The sequence below is a fragment of the Catharus ustulatus genome, chromosome 18 (genome assembly GCF_009819885.2).
Source record: "Catharus ustulatus isolate bCatUst1 chromosome 18, bCatUst1.pri.v2, whole genome shotgun sequence".
NCBI classification, from domain to species: Eukaryota; Metazoa; Chordata; class Aves; order Passeriformes; family Turdidae; genus Catharus; species Catharus ustulatus.
In genome coordinates this window covers 9466309-9485117 of record NC_046238.1, presented here as the reverse complement: position 1 = coordinate 9485117, position 18809 = coordinate 9466309, and the positions used below count along the sequence as shown (strand labels likewise).

The 18809-nt window shown below is 54.6% G+C and overlaps 1 protein-coding gene across 2 annotated transcripts; it reads right to left on the bottom strand.

Moving 5' to 3' along the window:
* Nucleotides 1-3913: 3913 nt before the first annotated feature.
* Nucleotides 3914-16162, bottom strand: TBX3 (T-box transcription factor 3). 2 transcript variants are annotated; one of them, XM_033076208.1, is made up of 8 exons: nt 15639-16162; nt 14583-15027; nt 12543-12810; nt 11166-11312; nt 8954-9030; nt 7487-7644; nt 5460-6163; nt 3914-4710 (listed from the first exon to the last, which is right to left on the bottom strand). In XM_033076208.1, the coding sequence occupies exons 2-8, from the start codon at nt 14975-14977 to the stop codon at nt 4264-4266; spliced, it is 2196 nt and encodes a 731-aa protein (XP_032932099.1). In that variant the 5' UTR covers nt 14978-15027; nt 15639-16162; the 3' UTR covers nt 3914-4263. The 2 variants fall into 2 exon arrangements, with proteins under 2 accessions (XP_032932099.1, XP_032932100.1); XM_033076209.1 differs by lacking the exons at nt 14583-15027; nt 15639-16162 and adding an exon at nt 13099-13233.
* Between the last annotated feature and the right edge of the window lie 2647 nt (nt 16163-18809).

Genomic DNA, 18809 nt, shown 5'->3' with positions numbered 1-18809 from the left:
CGGGGTGTCGGTGTCGCGCTGCCCCCGGGGCGCTGCGGCTCCGGGGAGCGTTTCGTGCTCCTGGAAGCTCCGGCCGCAGCCCCAGCCCCGCTTTCCCAGAGACTTTGGACCCGGGGTAAAACTCCCGTGGGTAAAGCGCGGCTCGGCCGCGAGCAGAGCGCGGCCGGGGTTGGGATGGGGGATGCGGGGTGTAGGATGCTGGCTCACCCCAGCACGCCCCGAATCCCCCTCGGTGTGTCCCGTGCCCCCTCCCGCGGGCCGTGGCTCCCTCGGGGGGTCTCGGGGCGCTGCCCAGGATGCCCGAGAGGTGGCGCCGGCGCCTCGCCGGAGCCCCCCCGCCGCCGGCCACCCCCACCCAGCGCCGGGTCGCCTGCATCAGCCATAAAACCATTGAGGATATCAAGACAGGCGCCAGGTGAGTAATAGACAGGATAATCCACAGAGATTGCTCGCTGTTTACCTCCTTCCACAAGCGCCACAAGAGTTACTCATTAACGTTACTATATACAAATAAGATACACAAGAGATAAAGCCATTTGCAAGTCAGAGTTACACCTGCGGTACACGGATTTCTTGCAAGGGCATGGCGAGGGGGAGGTCAGCATTAGGCCCGTGGAAAAGGGGGGTTTAAAAGCAAACAGGCTGCACCCTCAGCCTTAAAAAGAATAAATGGTGAGCTCAGGGTTGAGGCGCCCCGGGGCTGCCGGTGCCTGCCTGGCTTGCGGGGCGGCCACCGAGCTCCTGGGCTGGCAGAAAAGCCAGATAGGCAAGGGGCAGCTGGGGCTGGGTGTCTGTTGCTTTCCTCTTGACCATCAGCAGTGAATTCCTCGCCAACGAGGAAATTTTCCCCACTCTACACAGATTATAGCGGCTTTCCCCCTCTAAGAGCCATTTGGGGGACCAGAGAGGGGAAAAACCAGAGATGATTGCTGAAGCCAAAGAGACGGGAGTGAGGGGACCGGGGTCTGTCATGGTCCAGCCCCTCCGCTGAGGCCGGAGCAGCAGAGGGGAGAGCTGCTCCCCATGGCAGGGATGCCCATGTCCCACCGAGCTGCTCCCCTCGGCACCGAATTCCTCTCCCGGAGCAGCCCCGGCTCCCACCCGCGTGGAGAATCCGTGTGGGAAGCGGTTCGTGGGGCTGCAGCCTTCGGGCGGGCTGCACAGCCTCTGTCTTCTTCTTCCCGTGGGTTTTTTTCATTTCTTTAGGCAGACCCTCCGCCACCTCTGTCCCTAAAAGCCCCTCCTCGCCCAGGCCAGCTCAGGGGAGCATCAGCTCAAGTGACATTTCCAGCAGCCGTCACCTCGGGCCATCCGAAGGTGGGGGAAGAGGGACAGACAAACTCCTGCCCAGCCCAAACCTTCCTGCCGCTCAGGCAGTGCGGATTTAAACCAAATTCCATCCCCAAGCTGAAATGGGAAGGGTCCCCACGAAGGGGAACGGTTTGGTTTTCGTGAGGGGATTTTTAAATTAAAAAACTGAGGAGGAGAAAACTCCAATTTCATCGCCACTTTCACCCCCTGGATCTGCCTTTATCTCGCCGGCGCAGGAACCGGGGGCCGCGGGCCGAGGGGCAGGCAGAGCATAAAACAGGATACAGGCTGGAAGTACATCCTTATAATATTTATTACTGGCGGAGGATGAATCGCTTTTCAATATACGGGCCACTAACTGTTGAAGGGATGGGGGAAAAAAAAATCTCATTAACAAGAAATATATATGTTCTGCTAAAGGATGTGCTCATGGACTGGCAGAGGTACAGCAGGGGCTGCCAGCTCTCAGCTCTCCTCGCAGTGACCTCCCAGGCCACTGGTCCAGCCTGGATCTCTGTCCCCTTCCAGCCTTTTTTCAGCTTTATCTCGATATATCACGAGCCTAAGGGTCAGAAAGGGCGATTCTAATAAAAGGGGGGGAATAGATTTTTGAAAACCGTGTATTTCCAGGTGATTACTAACTGGGAAAGCCAAATCCCCAGCCCGGACAGGAGAGGAAAACGAGCCCAGCGACAGCATCAACTCCTGAACACTTTACCTGGAAACTTTGAAGGAGGGCTCTGCATTAAAATTTAACCGATCTATTCTCTAATTCTTCACTTTTGCGTTATTAATTTATGACAGATAAAAGCATAGCTGAGCCTTTCTCATTAACTTTTCAAACGCCACTTAATATTGTTCCATTAAAAGAGGTGACTTTAGTAGCCTCTGGATCGACTTTAAAAGCGAGAGGAATAAAGACGGAAAAGGTACATTAAACAGCTTGCTTAAAACCCGTCCTTCCCCCCCAACGATTCAAATGACACCATCTCGACTGGTTCGTACTAGCTCCTTCCAGGGGAAATATCTTAATATTGGGAGCGGGAAAGGGGGTGGAGGAGAAAGGCAGAAGAGGGATATATATCTTTCAACCCCTCCATCCTCCCAGGCACTTCGGGGAGGGTTGGGGTGAAGGCATTTCACAGTACGCCCAAGACATTTCAATAAAAATTTATTGAAACTTCAGTGACTTTTAAAAGGGGAGAAAAAAATTACAGGAAAAAAAAATAGCAAGAACTTCTCAACATTTATATAACACAAAATATACCTTCATTTTTTTTTTCTTTGAACCAGCTCTGAGCACCTGACTTTCAACCCAAGAAAATATGCACTCACTCAAACAAAGACAACAATAAGCACAGTAGTAAAACTCCATCGCGAGGTTGTTTTCTGACACAACGAGGAAACGGGCAAAATAATAGAAAGTAAAGAAAATCCTAGAATCTTCACTTTGTTTTTTGGTTTTTTTTTTCTCTCAAGCCACTGGAGAAGCCTGTTGTCGTGTATAAGCATATATAATTTTGTGGTTGTTGACATTTTGAACACTGAAGAAATCGAGGATTAAAAGCTACCATGGCACACTGCTTTGTCTTTTTCTCTCTTTGAATTTTTTTTTTTTTTTAGGTCTTTGATTAATTTGGTTCCTTTCTGCTTTGCCTTTGCATTCGGCTCCTTGACCAAAGGACGAGGTTTTCCTGGGCTGAGCTTTGCTTTAAAAACTGAGCCCTCACAAATAGGGGAATTTCTCCTCTGGGTCAGGATCTATGTTTAAAGGAATTACCAGCTTGAAATGAAAACGACTAAAAATAAAAACAGAAGAAAAAAAAAAAAAAAAGACCGCTGCAGTCGTATTTACAGAGATATGTACAATGTCAATAAATTAAAGTTTAATTTCGAGTATTCATATTCCACGTATTTACAAGAGTTATCAAATAATTACATAAATACTTTGTTTTAATAATAGTGTCCGCTCTTTTCTTCTTCTCAGTATGTTAAACCTTGTTATTGCATATACAATTAAAGAGGGAAAGCTGTGATAAACCTACAGTCGAGCTACAGAGGTTTTTAGATAAAATAAATTCACTTTTTTTTTTCTTTCCAACTACACTTCTTATTTTTGTTGCTACAAGGGAGGATGTTTAAGGTAGAGGGACAAAGATCTTATTTTTGTTTTTATTATTATTAATAATAATTTTTCCCTGGGATTTGAAACGATCATTAAAAATAAACAACAAAACCCCACTGAAATAAAAAATACCACCGCCCCCCCTCAAAAAAAAAAAGAAAAAAAAAAGAAAAAAAAAAAAGCAGGCTACTCTGGAACATGCAAAAAAAAAGCCAACAACTGGCTCTCAGACATCACAATAATATTTTAAACACACAGCTTCCCTTAATATCGACTGAGGGGGTTGTGGTTAACAACCCGCCCAGGAAACAACTGTTGAAGAACCAATACGTGAGTTACTTACACACTTTTCTTTCGGAGAGAAAAAAAATCACTTCTCTTTCTTAATTTTTATTCATAAGTCTGTTTGATTATTTTTTTTGTTTTATTTTTTCTTTTAGGTTTTTTTTTCTTTTTTTTCCTTTTTTTTTTCCGGGGTGTTTTGGTTTTGAGTTCTTTTTTTACACTGATAAAAAAAAAATAAAAGGAGGATGCCACAAACCCCACCGGTGCCTCGATCCGGCCAGTTCTGCTCCCTGTGAGGAGCCTCCAACCCAGCGCTCCCCTACCCCTTTTTCCCTGCTCCACCAGATACCTTTTTGTTGTTAAGCACGCCGCATGATTTTATATGTTTAAAAAAGTAGAAAGAGTAAGAGAAAAAAAAAAAAAAGAGGGGGTAAAAAAAAACCAACAAAAAACCAACAAACACTCGCGGGGTGGAGGATGTGGTTTCTTTCAAACAAAGTGCACTGCGAGACTGATTTGAAATGAGCTCCCGGAGCCGGGGGTTACGGGGAGCCGCTGCGGGATCTGTCCTGCTTGGGGTCGAGCCCACTGACCAGGCGCTGGATGTTTTGCAGTTCGCTGGTGGCCGCCTCCTTGTCCGCGCCCAGCTTGGGGGACAGCGACACGGAGCCGGACGAGAGGGTGGAGGAGCGGCTGGTGAGGTCCGAGGCGGAGTCCAGGGGCACGGAGCCGGGGCTGGCGCTCAGCCCGCCCGCCTTGCCCTCGCCGGAGCCGGCGGCCAGGCCGGGCAGGGCGGTGGTGAGGAGGCTGCTGCCGTCCGACAGGGGCACGGGCAGCGGGTAGGGGCTGTAGCGGAGCCGCGGCCGCACGGCGCTCAGGAACGGGTGCCGGTGCACCGAGCTGGAAGCGGCGCTGGAGGCGGCGGCCGCCGCTGCCATGTAGGTGTAGGGATAGGGGAAAAGGCTGCCGAAAGGAGACATGGCCAGGCCCTGCGGGAGGGGAGGAGAGAGAGGAAAGGGTTACCGGCCCGCACGCTCAGCGCGGGGATGCTGCGCGGCACCCCCGCTCCAGGTCCTGACAGCGGCGTGGAGAGCTGAGCTCCCCTGGCCAAAAGCACAGGGACACGGGGCACACCTGCCCGGGCTCTGCCCTGCACGGCCCCGCTCCCACCCAACGGCCGAGGGGTCTCTGCCCCCCTCTCCCCCTCACCGGGTGATTCTCTTGTGCCCTTTACCCGCCGGTCCAGCCCCCCTCCCGCTCCGCAGGGCAGCCCCGGGCACATCCCCGGACAGCGGCTCCGCTCCGCAGGGCAGCCCCGGGCACATCCCCGGACAGCGGCTCCGCTCCGCAGGGCAGCCCCGGGCACATCCCCGGACAGCGGCTCCGCTCCGCAGGGCAGCCCCGGGCACACCCCCGGACAGCGGCTCCGCTGCGCAGGGCAGCCCCGGGCACATCCCCGGACAGCGGCTCCGCTCCGCAGGTCGGGACGCGCCCCAGAGCGCCGAGCTGCGCCCTGCTCCTGCCCCGGTGGGGTCGGGGCTGCGGGGCTCTGGAGGACAGCGGGGACGGGGGGAGAGCTCAGGGAGATCACGCTGGGTCACCCTCCCCGCCCACAGCTTCCCTCCTCCGACTTTGTGCCAAGCGCTGTGACTGCCCCCTGAGAGGGACAGCGAAGCGGGGAATTTAAAGGAGGTGCCCGCTGCCCCCGCGCCCCCAGGGCCGGCAGGGAATGCAGTACCTGTGAAGCCAGGACGTGCTGCTGCAGATGGAAAGGCAAAGCAGCCGCCGATGCTCCCGAGAGTCCCTGGGCCGCCGCCGTGGCCATGACCGTGTTGTCCAGTCCCGAGACCCCCGCGGACGCCCCGGACACGGTGGCGAGGAGGGGCCCCATGCCCGCGGCCATGCCGGAGAAGGCTCCCCCCATGGCGAACTGCCCGGGGTGCAGCAGCAGCGGGTGCCCGTTCCCCAGAGGGTTGAAGAACTGCTGGCCGGCCAGGGCAGGGGGAAAGCCGAGGTTCTGCAAGTGTCCCTGGCTCAGGTGGGCCGTGCTGTCGGTTTGGACCGTCAGGGGGGTGAAGGGCTCTTTCCCCAGCAGTCGGTTCTCATCTACTTTGGGGCCATCCCTGAGGGGACTTTTCAGTTCCTCGCCGCTCAGGCTTCCCCCCCGGGTGCTGGAAGAGATGGTAGCCGGGCTGTGCCGGGAGTCCGGAGGGGCTTTCTCAGTCCTCTCTCGGCTCCGGCTCCCTGCCGAGTCCCCGGGGAAGAAGTGGCTTTTGGAGGGGCTGCCGCCCTTGTCCCGGGGGTCGTCCCCCGCGGTGGCAGCGGAGCTGGCCGGCGCTGGGGTGGCGGCGGTGGTCGTGCTGATTTTGCCCGACTCGTTGCCTTCTAGCAAGGGGTCGTCTTTGCTGTCTGCGTCGCTGTCTCCCTCGCTGGGGCAGAGATCTGCAAGACAAAGGGGGCCCGGGGCTGGGATCCGGCACTGCACATCCCGAAATCCCCACCTGGCTGCGAGAGGGGGCAGACACGCTTCCTGGCCAGAGGTTTGTGTGGAAATACTTCCCTTTTTTTATTATTATATAAATAAATACAGCCCCCGGCTCCCACCGCCCGCCGCGTCCAAGGCAGCCCGAGTTTTACACAACGCAGCAAAATTGGCTGCGAAACAAAGCGGCGGCCCGGAGCAGCGACCCCCCAGCCGGGCGGGCCCGGGGCCAGCGGCTCCGCTCCCCGGGGCTGCGGGAGCCCCCAGGGACCCCCCTCCCTCCCCGGCTGCAGAGGGGATAGAGGAGCAACGGGACAGCAGCAACCTCGGGGCAGGGCTGAAGGGCCTTGGGGATGTGGCTCCTACGAAGTTTTCCTAAGTTTTCATCCCTTTCAATGGGCAAACTTTGCAAACGCACTCGGAGACAGCCCGCAGCCGTCTTCATCAGCCCCTGGGCCCCCCTTCTCCCCAAGCACATGCACGGCTTCGCTGGATTCCTCTGCACTTCATCTCCTAATTTCAGCGCCCCAGGTGCGAAGCTCTGGTTTGCTTTTCGGGTCCCCTCCCAGCTCCCCTCCCCTCAGCTCGGCAGGCCTTTAAAAAAAAAGAGTAAAGCAACTACAAAAAGAGGTTGTTTCCTCCTCCCCCTGCCCCCCCGGCCCGGGATGGATTAATACATAGGAGAGAGCTGCAGACAGCTCCCAACCCCGCACGGAGAAACCCAGGGTGACTTTTCTATAACAAAGTTCGGGACTGTATCCAGGGGAAAGATCCTTCCTCTAGTAACAGATTCAGTGAGGAATATTAATGGAGTGACTCCAGTTTTGAACTTTTGCCCCGTGGTCTGTCTTTGCTCCCTTGACTCGGAGCTGGCTCCTTTCTGAACCAAGGAGGGGAGGGATGAATGTGCAGCAAGGGGAGAGGGAGGCCGGGGGGGAGAGGGAGAAGGAGAGGAAGAATGAGGAAGGCAGAGAGAGGAGAGCGAGGGGGGAGAAGGGAGAAGGAAAGACAAGAAGAAAGGAAACAAGAAGAAGAGTGAGGGAAAGAAGGAAAGAGAGGGAGGAAAAACTAAAGACGGAAAGAATAGAGAGAAGAGAGCAAAGAGACGAAACGTGAGAAAAGAAGCAAGAGGTAGGAAGGGAGGCAAGAGGGAAGGAAGGAAGGCAAGAGGGAAGGAAGGAAAACGGGCCAGTGCCAGAGGGCAGTGATACAGCCAGGATGTGCCAGCACACAGAGCGGGCACCCAGGCTCTCCCAGCGGAGACCAGGGGCCACAGCTCTCACCTTTGAGGCTGGAGGTGCCCACGGCAGGCACGGCCGGACACGAGGACTGGGCAAAGCACTTGAAGGCCGTCTGCTCATTGGACGACTCGTCCGAGGTGGGATTCTCCTTCTTCTGCCTCTCGTCGTACACCCGCATGGACTGCAGGGTCAGCTGCTTCCTGCGGGCACAGAACCCGCTGGGCGAGTGGCCCCGGGACCCCCCGAGACCCCCCCGGGACCCCCGGACCCCTCCTCCTCCCCAGCCCCTCCTGAGCTCCTATTCGGGCACGAGGAGTTAAGAGCCACGGTCCCCTCGAGGAGGAGAGCGCGTTTCTGGCAGGCAGGGCTTGGCTGCTAATGAGAGGAGATTTCTTGGAAGCGTGAGCAGCTCCTCAGCGAGGGCTGATATTAAAAACAAGGGGCGGAGGGGAGAGGGAAGCATTCCCTGGAGATTAGCTTTTAAAAGGCAAGGATGTTCCAGAGATATGAGCCATCTTAATGGTTGCTAAGATTGCTAGGAAGTGGTTATTTTGTTAGGCACTTTATGTAATCTTTTCACCAACAATTAACCCCGAGTAAAAAATCTATTTATATTTGGAGAAATTACAAATCATTTCCGTCCTGTGGCTCCAGCGCTGGCTTTATTTTCACACTGATGGACAAGAGGAGCTGGCGTGTGCATGTCTGTGTGTGTGCTGGGCAGGGAGAGAGGCCTCTTGGTTTACACCACGTTCCCTCCACCTTTTTATTTTGTTGTTTGTTTGAAAAAAGAGGAACAGATCGATTTATTCATTATCTAACCCCCTGTGCAAGCGGCTAAAATATCCTGTCTCCTGTAACACAACAACACAGACATATCCCCCGTCAAAGAAAAAAAAAAAGTCCCTTTTTTCTCATTATATTTTCTTCTTATATTAAAAATAGAAGTCTTGAGTCCCATTATAACGAGTTCTGTCTGCCTACCTGGGGCACAAACTGTGTCCTGCTGCTTTTGGAAAAAATAATCTTCAATCATTAATTACTTCCATATTCATGAGATACCTCTATCCAAACAGTTTATTTTAAGTTTATTTATATGCTTCTCCTCCACACTTTCCTCTTTTCCATGCAGTCCCCAGAAAAATGCCAGAGGAGATTCAAGCGGTGCTGAGCCCTCACTCGTCCCTCTTCTCCAGTCCCAGATCCAAACTACACTAATATTCCCTCTCGAATTTTTAAGAGAAAGTTTTTTTTCTCCGGTAATATTTGCTTAATGTGCTGCACTCCCTTTGGCCAGTCACCCCCTGCGACGTGAACACCGAACGTGGAAAGCAGGAAAGAATTCCCATGCAATCCGTTTGACGTTATTAACGCCAAGATCCTTATGGATTTTGGCGGGGGGATGTGTGGTTTGGAGGCGAGGCAAGGTGATTTTGACCTCTGCTCGTGTGCTGAGCTTAACACATGAAAACCAAACGAGGTGCCTGCAGAGAATCGAGCCAGACTCACCTCTTTTCCCTCCTTCCATTCCCGGTGTCCCGAAAACCTTTGGCAAAGGGGTTGTTGTCAATTTTTAATTGCGTGATCTATAGGATAGAGAGAGAGAAAAAAAAATAGCCAGGGGTTTGGGGCAGAATTAGGAGATTTTTGTATTAAAAAACAACAGCAAACCCCACTCTTCCCAGTTTCCCCAATGCTGGCAGGATCCTGGCAGGGGTAGGACAGGGCAGGGGGCAAAGGTCCCTGGATTTTGGGTGAATCCGTGTGTTTTCCCGAGCTGTTTGGAGGCAGCTCGTCCCCAGACCCCCGCCGGGCTGGCCAGTGACCCCGGACCGTGGTGGCAATGAAAGAGCCCCGTGTTGCTGCCACCACATCGGAATTAATTGAGCCGCGCAATGAGATCCATGCAAGTTATGCCTGTGCTTAAAACTCTTTAAATACCATAATTAAACCGCAAAGGAATCATACCCACCCCCTTGCTATAATAAAATACTTTATATAATCGTATTATGCTCTGTGTGTGTTGGGGCGCCAGGGGTGCCAGGAGCCAGTTCGTATTTTTGGGGGCGGTGTGTGTGGAAGTTTTTCGGTTTGGGTTTCCTCGGGGTTCAGGTTTTGGCAGGGAATGCCTGTCGGGAGGGATGGGGTGCGGGGCATCCCGCGAGTGCCCACGGAGCTGAAATCACGACCGGGCCGGGGCTCACCCCGCTGGAACAGGATGCGAGCAGTGGCAACGGGAACGCCGCTCCCCTCCGCTGCATTCCCCAGCCCGGACCGTGCTGGGAGCACAGCAACCCCCCAGTTTAGGAGCAGAGGATGACCCCGAGAAGGAAACCCCGCCCGCGGCCGAGCGCGGGCAGGAGCGGCTCTGGCTCCCGAGTTACCCCCGGCTGCACACACGGGATCAGGAGAGAGCAGGAAAACCCCACTGCTACAACCAGCGGGACTTTTAATCCAGGTGCTCCCGGCCGTGCCTTCTGCTCCCCCCGCGCCGAGCCGAGGGCTCCCCGCCGCTTCCGCACGCCGCTTCCCAGCCGATTTCATGGCAATCACACAAAAATGCTCATTGCTGTCCTTCAGCCCAGCCGCCCCCAGCTGATAGACCGGGCCGGCCAGCCCTGCTGATAAGTCCCAAAGCAAAGTCTGCTCTCTGTACACTCATTTTCTTTCGCTTTACTTGCAAGTGCCCGGCTGCAGAGAGAGGGGAAAATAGCCCGAGCCCCGAGGGGGAAGCGGCTTTTTGGAAACCGGGGGCAAAAGGGTACAGACCTCCCTTTTCAGCCCTGAATTTTTTACGGTGAAGGATGTGAGGGGCAGAGAGGGGCACAGGGCAGCTGCAGCGAGCGGGCGCTGCGCATCCAGAGCCTCTGCGCTCAACGCTCGCGAACGCAGAGCTGGAATTCACAGACAACAAAAAAACCAAAGCCCCCTTTTTGGCTCCTTCGCTTCCTTCCACTTGACTTAATTATCGTAAATTCGCCGTTTGCCACTCTCCCAAATATACCACCTTCATCGCAAGCGACAATAAACCAGCAGCAATGGAAAGGCAGCGCTTGCAGCGCTGCAAAACTTTCTCACACGGGCTTTTTCAGCCCTTCCAGCTAAATTCAAGCGAGATACCCCTCTCTGACCAGAGCATATTTCTGCACCACAAAAAATAATAAAACACTGCAGGATGCAAAAAAAAAAAATCATAATATAATAATAATAGGAACCAGACGTGTGCTCCAGCCTTATTGCCAATTGCTGTTAAAGGAGCTAAAACAGCACAAAGGCCAGGAAGAATTACAAAATCTCAGCCCCGCTGCTCTCCCCACTCTGTCTTTCGACACACGGAGCCGAGTCTTTTTTATTAATTTTTTTTTTTTTTCGTGATGCATCTTAGATTAAATCCACACTAAGAGCAGCAAACCCCACCCCATCCCTTTCCTCATAGTGGGGAGATACACTGTGGGGAAAAAAAAAGTAGAAAACTCCTAAACATTCTGTCTCTCATCCCTCCTTTTAATTGCCTTCCCCGAGGTCGGTATTAGGAGAGTGCTCGACCCCCTCCCCCAGCGCCTTCCCGAAGTTGGATCAAGGAGGTTTTGGGGGAAAAGATGAGGGGGGGAGAGAAAGAGAAGAGCGGGATGGGCTTCGTGAGTTTTAAGGGAACAATGCAGAGTAAAAGTTCTCTTAAAAGCCAAAACACGTAAAACAAATCCTCTCTTAATCTCCTTACCTTATCATTCTGGTATGCGGTCACTGCGATGAATTCAGTCTCCGGGAAAACGTAGGTCCTGAACGTGCTGTAAGGAAGCTTGAGGATATCGTTGGCTCGGACGATGTGGAACCGGGGCTGGTACTTGTGCATGGAGTTTAAAATGGTCTGGGGGGGGCAGACAGCGGCCGGCAGCACAGAGGGTAGGAGGGGGGGAAAGAAGACGGTCAGTGGGAGCAGCATTTCCCCCAGCCATCGGCACTTTCTCCTCCTAATTCACCTTCCCTCTCCTTCCTCCCCTCACTCCTCCTCCCCGCCAAGCACACTCCAAACACACACACGCCTCGCAGCATCCAGCTAAAAGTACTGACAGCTCCAGCTCGCCGGGGTTAGGCTCTCGCTGGACCTCTCCAAGGAGAGGACAGAGGGGAGAATCCCCCCAGAGCTCTGCTCGGAGACGGGGACAAGCTGCTTGGGCTCCGGCAGCAATGTCTTTTGATTTCAAAGTGTAAAAAAAAAAAATAAAATCAAGTCAAAGCAGCAGCAGCAGCTACATGCAACACCACCATGAGAGCCTCGGCTCGGTCTAATTGCGTGCCCCAATTCACTTAAGGCCTTCTGCGAACGGCAAAAATGTATCGTCTAATCAAATCACAGGCAGCAAATGCAATCTTCGGCACATTAGAGATCCCCCGGCCGCGGCCACCAGCAGCAAGCCCCGGCTCCGAGGCGGAGGCTTTCCCAGGAAGAGAAAGAAATGGCCAGGATCGACAGAGCACTTATCAGCAGGTTTGTTTGATTTCGCTCTCAGGGTAAGTTTTTATCTCTGCACACCCGGTAAATGTAAAGGAGTGGATAGACATGAATGGCCAACTTGACCTCTTGCTTTTGGTCCCTGTTTATTTTCACTCCGGCTTGCTTTACATTATCCAGATTAATATAGATTTAAACGTTTGCGTACTTAGGCCTTTAAGCCCTTTATACACATATGCATATCGTTTTCCTACGCTTAGAAAGTGTGATCGACTTTATTAAAAATATCTATAGATATATAAAGTCACCGCAGCTCTGAGAAATATCGAGTTGCGCTGCGCTGGAAATGTATCCCTAAAGTTAACGCTGCATGGCACGGGGAGGTTACAGAGTAAACTCCGGGCTTTAATCCTGACCCCAGCAGGAAGGAAAATCAAGGACTGCTACAAACGGGGCAGATGCCCTTTCCCGGGTGCGTGGGGAGGTTTTTGTGCCCCGTTCTCCCCGCATTTCGGGCGCCCGCCGGAGCTGCCAGCGGGGCCAGCCCGGCCGAGCAGCGCCGTGCTCCGGGCACACCCCCCGCGGGACCCCCGGGCGCCGAGGGACGGGAAAAGGGGCGCAAAGGAAGGTGTAAAAGGCACTCACAAATCCGTGCTTGTCAGAGATGTTGTTAGTGAGCTTCAGCTTGTGAAAGGTGACGACTTTGGACATCCATTGTTCGCCGGTGGCCGGGCTGTCCGGGTGGATGTACATTCTCTTTGGCATTTCAGGGTCAGCCTTGCCGGCTACCATCCACCGGGAATTATGGAATTTGTACCTACAATCATCAGCCGCCACAATATCCATCAATAAAATGTACTTGGCCTTTTTATCCAGTCCAGTGCATCTCACTTTAAATGGAGGAAACATTCTCCTATGGGCAGAGGGGGGAGGGAGGAGGGTGGGGGGGGGGCAGAAAAGACAAGACAAAAATAAAATAAAATTAATTATAGCGTTTAAATAAGCTTCTGAGTTTTGCTAGCGCGTCTACCAAGCAACTACTTCAGCTCTCAAAAGCAGCAGAGTAAGTCTGTGTCCAGCAAAAAGCTTTCCTCCCCCCCGCGCCCCCAGCGAAAAGGTTTCTCAAATGCTTAAAAGTTGCAGGAGAAAATGGTCCCTGGATGGGCAAGGTAGGCATTCCCTAGAAATCAGCAGCTCCTACCTCTCTCTGCCATTCCTAAACAGCAAAGGCCCATCTGGGGCTCTCTGATCTCTCATTAGTTTCCTTTTTGCCTGCTAAACAAAGACATGGGAGCTGATCGCACCCCGATAAAATAAATCGTGTGAACTATTCCAACCCAACCTCCCGAGAAAGTGCGGAGTTTTACACTTTACAGACGAGCATAAAAACCCCCCAGCGAGGGCAGCGGGGCTCTCCCCGTGCTCCGGCCACCCGGGGATCCCCCGTGTGCCGAGGGCTCCCTGCAAACCCCGCTCCCTCCGCTCCCAGCTCCGGCTCCCAACTGCAACAGGATACCACAAATTTGCTGTTTATTATATCGAGTGGTTGGCATTCAGCAAATCTCAACTTAAAAGGAAACACATGACTTTGCAACATGTAAGAGCTCTTAATACTGGCCGAGGCTTTCACGCAAAAACTTTTGACCACAATTAACAGAAAAAACTTCGGGAAAGCAGTAAAATGGAAGAGGAGAATTTTTTTCCTCCTTGCTGCTTTTAGGGCTTGTATTTATTTTTTTTTCCCCTGAGCCTGTAGCCTGCAACTGGTGCTTTGCAAATAGGCGAAGCTCCAGCAAGGCCATCTAAGAAGACTTTTCAGGAGTGGCTTCCTCGAGTAATTCTCCTGGCAAATCACATGTGGGGAGTTTGGGAGGTTTCTCAGAGAGCCCCTTAGAAAAACACCCGGGTGGCAAAGGAGGTTTTTCACCCTACGTATCATCACAGCAATCGGTAGAGTTGTAAAAGAGTCCAGATGTCAATGAGTAGCGAATATAGAGAGAGATTTCAGACGGGTAAACCTATAAAAAGCAGAAATGCCGAGCGTGGACGCGCCGTGTGTGTTCATTCATTTCCCACGTGAAGGTTACATAAATACAGGGACAGGCAGCGCGGAGCTGCAAACCCTTCCCTGCCACTCCAGCAGCGGCTGCAGGACGGCTGGGGAGTTTTGTCAGCTTTTCTGCACATTTCCAGACATAATAAGCCAGCACAAACCCAGCCGAGACCCCAGCACAGAGAGAGGCACAGCCTGACACGCCGAGCCTATCTACCCTCCTGCCCCACCGGCAGCCAAACGCTGCTCCACAGGATTTTTCCTTCATTCCCCTTTCTTAAGGAAGAAAAAACTGCGTGTAGCGAGGCTGAAAACCAGGCCAGCCTCTTCGCCAACCCCAAATTATTTTCTTCCTGCTCCCAGTCTTCTCCAGCAAGCATTAAGCTACTGAACCATGAAGGGACCCTCTCACCCCCTGCACACGCACATGCTGAGCAGGGCCGGGTCGCGCCTGGGCTTTTCCCGGCAGCCTGGTGCCCCAGAAGGGCTCGGATCTTCAGCTCCCCATAATTCCAGGTGAAAGGAGATTTATGGAGGAAACCGCCGGGGAGAGAGCCTTGCCCTGGTGGGGTGCACAGACTGAGGGCTGGGGGACAGGGGGGGAAAGGCACGAACCCCCGACCCAGACCTACCTTCCCGATTTGGTAATCACCATCTCCGTGCCTCTTTTATGGAATTGTTCCCAAAGCTCTTTAGCTTCCAGATGCACTTTCGGATCGTCTTCTACCTCTTCTTCTGGCTCCAGAGTTTTTAAAGGCCTCAGATGGGCTGCTGCCTGGTGACCCAGGGAAGAAAAGGGAATACCAGTCTCTGCAGCCCCCACTAGCTGATCCATGATGGGTTTAGCCAGAGCCCCGGGGAGGGAGAGGGCGGCTGCCCCGTTGGGAGGCAAAGCCAGAGCCGGGAAGAAGGGAGGCTGATGTCCCAACACAGCGCTCATGGCAAAGTCCGGTGCCCGGTGCGGTAAAAAAGGATGATAAGCCATGCTTGTCCCAGGGATTACTGGATCTCTCATCGGTAAATTCATCCACTCCACTCCTCCGTCTTCCTACTGCTGGAGTAGTCCCGGAGTGGTTTCTAACAGCACATCACGAAGAAGAAAAATTAAGATAATAACAATAACAGCAATAAAGCACCAAAAAAAAAAAAAAAAAAAAAAAAAAAAAGGGGTCGGGGGAAACAAGCTCTAAACAGCACAGTACATGAGGGAGAGGCAGAACTTCTACAGCCTACAACTTCCCGAGCCGGGGCACATCCCCAGCCCTCGGGACAGCGGATTAACAGGATTGTTCATTATTAGTCTTGCTTTTTCTCGTGTTCGGTCTCTGAGGTTTTGTTTTGCCTTTTAGTTGTTTGCGTTTTTTTCCTGAGTGGAAGTCCTTGCGTTGGAAAAGAAACGCCGAAGAAGGGAAGAAAAAAAAATCCACCGGGTTCGCTGTCTGCTCCTGTTGCCGCAGAAGGGCTGGACAAGCCGAAATCCTTTTTTTTCCTTCTTCTTCTTTTCTCTTAGTCCCAGTGCCCCTTCTCTTCTTCCGTGGCGGAGGGTGACGGCTCGAAGCTGGGTTTTCTCTTTGGGTGGCTGGCTCTCTTCCCCCTCCCCCCCACCCCTCCACCTTTCCTCCGTACGGTCAGGCTGCAGAGCAGAGGCTGGGAAAGGAGGGAAAGCAGAAAGAAGCAAACAAACCCACCCCCCCTCGCCGGCCGAGGAAGGCTCCTGAGCAACCTTCAGCAGCAAAAACTTGTAGGGAAATCTCGTTTCCGCCTCGCCTTCCTTGCTCCCCAAGCAGGAGCTGGTCAGGGTGCCCTGATTTCCATCAGGATCTCTTCCTTCTTTCACCCTCTTCCTTTTTTTTTTTTTTTTCCTTAATTTATTTTTCCCCCTCTCTTTCTCTTTCGCTATGCTTTAAAAAAAAATCTGGGAGAATTATACTGTTGTCTCCATAAAAGAGAGAAAGTGAGAGGGAAAGAGAAAGGAAGAGAAAAAAGGGGGGAGGGAGAAAGAGAGGAAAAGAGAAAGAGAGAGAAGAGAGAGGGAGAAGGAGCCTCTCGGCTCTGAGAATTCCCTGTGAGTCTGTGCTCTGCGTGCACCCGATCGTAGGGATGTGTTGTGGGTTACAGGGGAGCTGGAGCCGCCTTGATTGGCTCTTTGACGCTTTCGGACCAATTGTGAGGCTCCATAGGCGGGGTTCTGACAGCTCGGGTGGAGGGGGACAGCGCCGAGTTATAAAAAGAAGGTGTCGGAAACTGTAACGCTGCAGCAAAGCATCACTAGTACTTCGGGCCGTGTGAATATGTCAACATGATCAGAGGGGAGGGAGCAGGGCGGGCGGAGGGAAGGGGCCGGCAGCGCCCGCCTCTGGGGGGGTGCTGGGGCCGCCTCGCCCCCGGCCCGGCCTCCGCAGCCCCGGCACTGCCCGGCCGCTCTCCCCGCTACGAGCTCCCCGAGCACCGGCCGGGGGGGTCCCAAGCTGCGAGCCCCCCTTCCCCGAGCGCCGCCGGTACCGTAGGGGGGCACCCCCTGTGTCCCCCGGCCCGGGAGCCGGCGCTCCGCACCCCATCCCCGCCGGTCCCCGCGGCCGCCGGCTCGGTGTCACCCCCCTGCCGCCGCCCCCGCGCCGCTTCTCCCCTCCCCGGCAAAGTTGCTTTCTTTAAACGACACCTCCGGGCCGGGAGCCGGGCGCTTTCCTTCCCCCCGCGGATCTGGGGCGGCTCTGCGGCTCTTCCCCCCGCACAGAGCTCGGCTCCGGCGGCTCCAGCGGCCGCGGCCGCCGCTGTTATTGTTGTGGTGGGCGGCTGGAGGCTGCGGCGGGCGGGCGGCGGCCGCTGCTGGCTCCGCTCCGGCCCCGGCGGCTGCTGATAGACGCGGGTGCGCGCAGGGAAGCGGGAGGAGGCCACTGGAAAATGGGATTTTAATGTGTTTATTATTCCTTTTTTTCTTTCTTTCTTTCTTTGGCGTTGCGGATTAAGGCCACTCGGCTGGCACCGGCGCCGACAGGGTTACGCTCCCACACCCCTCCTCTTCCACGAGGTGCGCGGGGAGGAGACGGGAAGTGCGGCTTTCCCTGCGCCCGGGCCGGGGCAGCGCCGGGCGGGGGGGCCCAGCTCCGGGTTAACCCGGGCTCGCATGGAGCCAGCCACCCCCCGGGAAAAGCGTCACGCGTGGGTCTGACCCGACCCCACGGAGAGGGAAGAGCCGGGCAGGATCCTCCTGGGAAGTTTCTGGGGAGATATATTCCTCTGGGGGTGGGTGTGTGTGGTTGTGGCTGTGTGACAGTGCAGGGCAGCAAGAGGGGGCTTGGTGACTGTGGGCACGGAGCGCCCACGCGTGTCAGGCAGGGTGTCCCAGCGCTGGGAGGTGCCGAATCTCTGCCCTGGGGAGGGAGTCTCCTGACGCCCCCCACCCTGCTTTAAAGAGGGGAGGATAATCCTCCGGGAGCGGAGCGGGGGAGCGCGGGGGCTCGGCGCTGGCTGCGCGCAGATGGGAGCGGAACCTCTAAAGTGATTAGCTCTTCTAACATTGCATTTTTGACGCACATGGTTAAGAGCGCTTGGCGCCAGCTTGGTGAAGTCCCTGTAGTAACCAGCGTCTAGGATCGCTTTGCATTCACCAAAATATCTCCCCTTTGGTCGGGGGTGGGGGTGAAAAGAGGAGGAGGGAGGAAAGGAAGCGGGAGTAATGCGTTCAAAGAGGATGAGGGGGGGGACGTCTGATGTGTTTCACGAAGCCAGGAGCCTGGTTACCCGCGCAGCGCTCGGCTGCGCTGTGCAGCTGCTTATCGACCAAGAGAGCGAGTCTTCCCAACCTCTGCTCAGAACCGGTTCTCGAGCTCCTGCCGCGGTGGAAACCCCCAAAGCCTATGCCTTCCCTTTATCAGCGCCCACAGCAAACACCCGGCGGCTTCAAGAAGTTTGCTGCAATTTACCCCAACCGGGCCGCCGCTCTCTCACGGCGACCAGGAGGTGCCCGCGGGCTCCCGCGGGACAAGCGCTGCCAGCCCCGGCCCCGGCGCGCCCCGGGCCCCGCACCCGCCCCTCCGGAGCGCGCCCTCGGCCCCGCGGCTCAAAGCGGAGTCGCTGCCGCCCTCCGCGCCGGCCCCGCACCTTGCGCCGCGCTCCGCACCCACCCGCGCAGCAAAATAAAATGTTTGCCGCTTATGATTTCCAATTCCAGCGTCTGGCTAATGGCGTGCAAACTTCCGCCAGTTCCGAGTGACCTCCCCGACGAAGCCCCCCGGAGACTCGTATTATGAAGGGAGGCTGCACTAATCTAAGATCAAAAGCGGGAAGGTGCGAACAGTCTTTGTCTCCCTTCGGCCGCCTCATTCCCCCTTCTGTGTGTGATAAATCTACCCTGGCGCCGACTGCGCGCTGGATGATTAATTTGCAAGCAAACAAAAGGGACCTGATGGCCAGCCATCTTAGTTAAATATTGGCCAGTGCTTCCAGCTACTTGTTAGCCTCCTCTTTGCCCGAAATAAATAAGCGAGGCGCAGAAGTAAATAAATAAAGAGACCCGCCGAAATGAATGACAAAGCGAAGGGATGGTACGGGAGTAAAGAGAGGGGGGAAAAAAAAAAAAAAAAAGAGATCAGGGTGGCTGACGGTGAAGTGCCGGGAGCGGGTGGAGGTGGGAATGGGGCTGGTGGCGGGGGGAGCCAGGGTGATAGCACGCTGAGATAGCCGGCTGCCCCCGCGCCTCCCGGCCTGTCTGCAGCCTGGGCTTGCACCAAGGCCGACACTATCTTGGCTCTTCAAAGAGGCATGAAAGGTCTCCGCTGTCTCCCCGGAGAGCGGCCAGGCCGGGGCTCTCTAATCTCAGAGCACAAGAGCTAAAGGCCAGGGCGGGGGGAGCGGCTCCC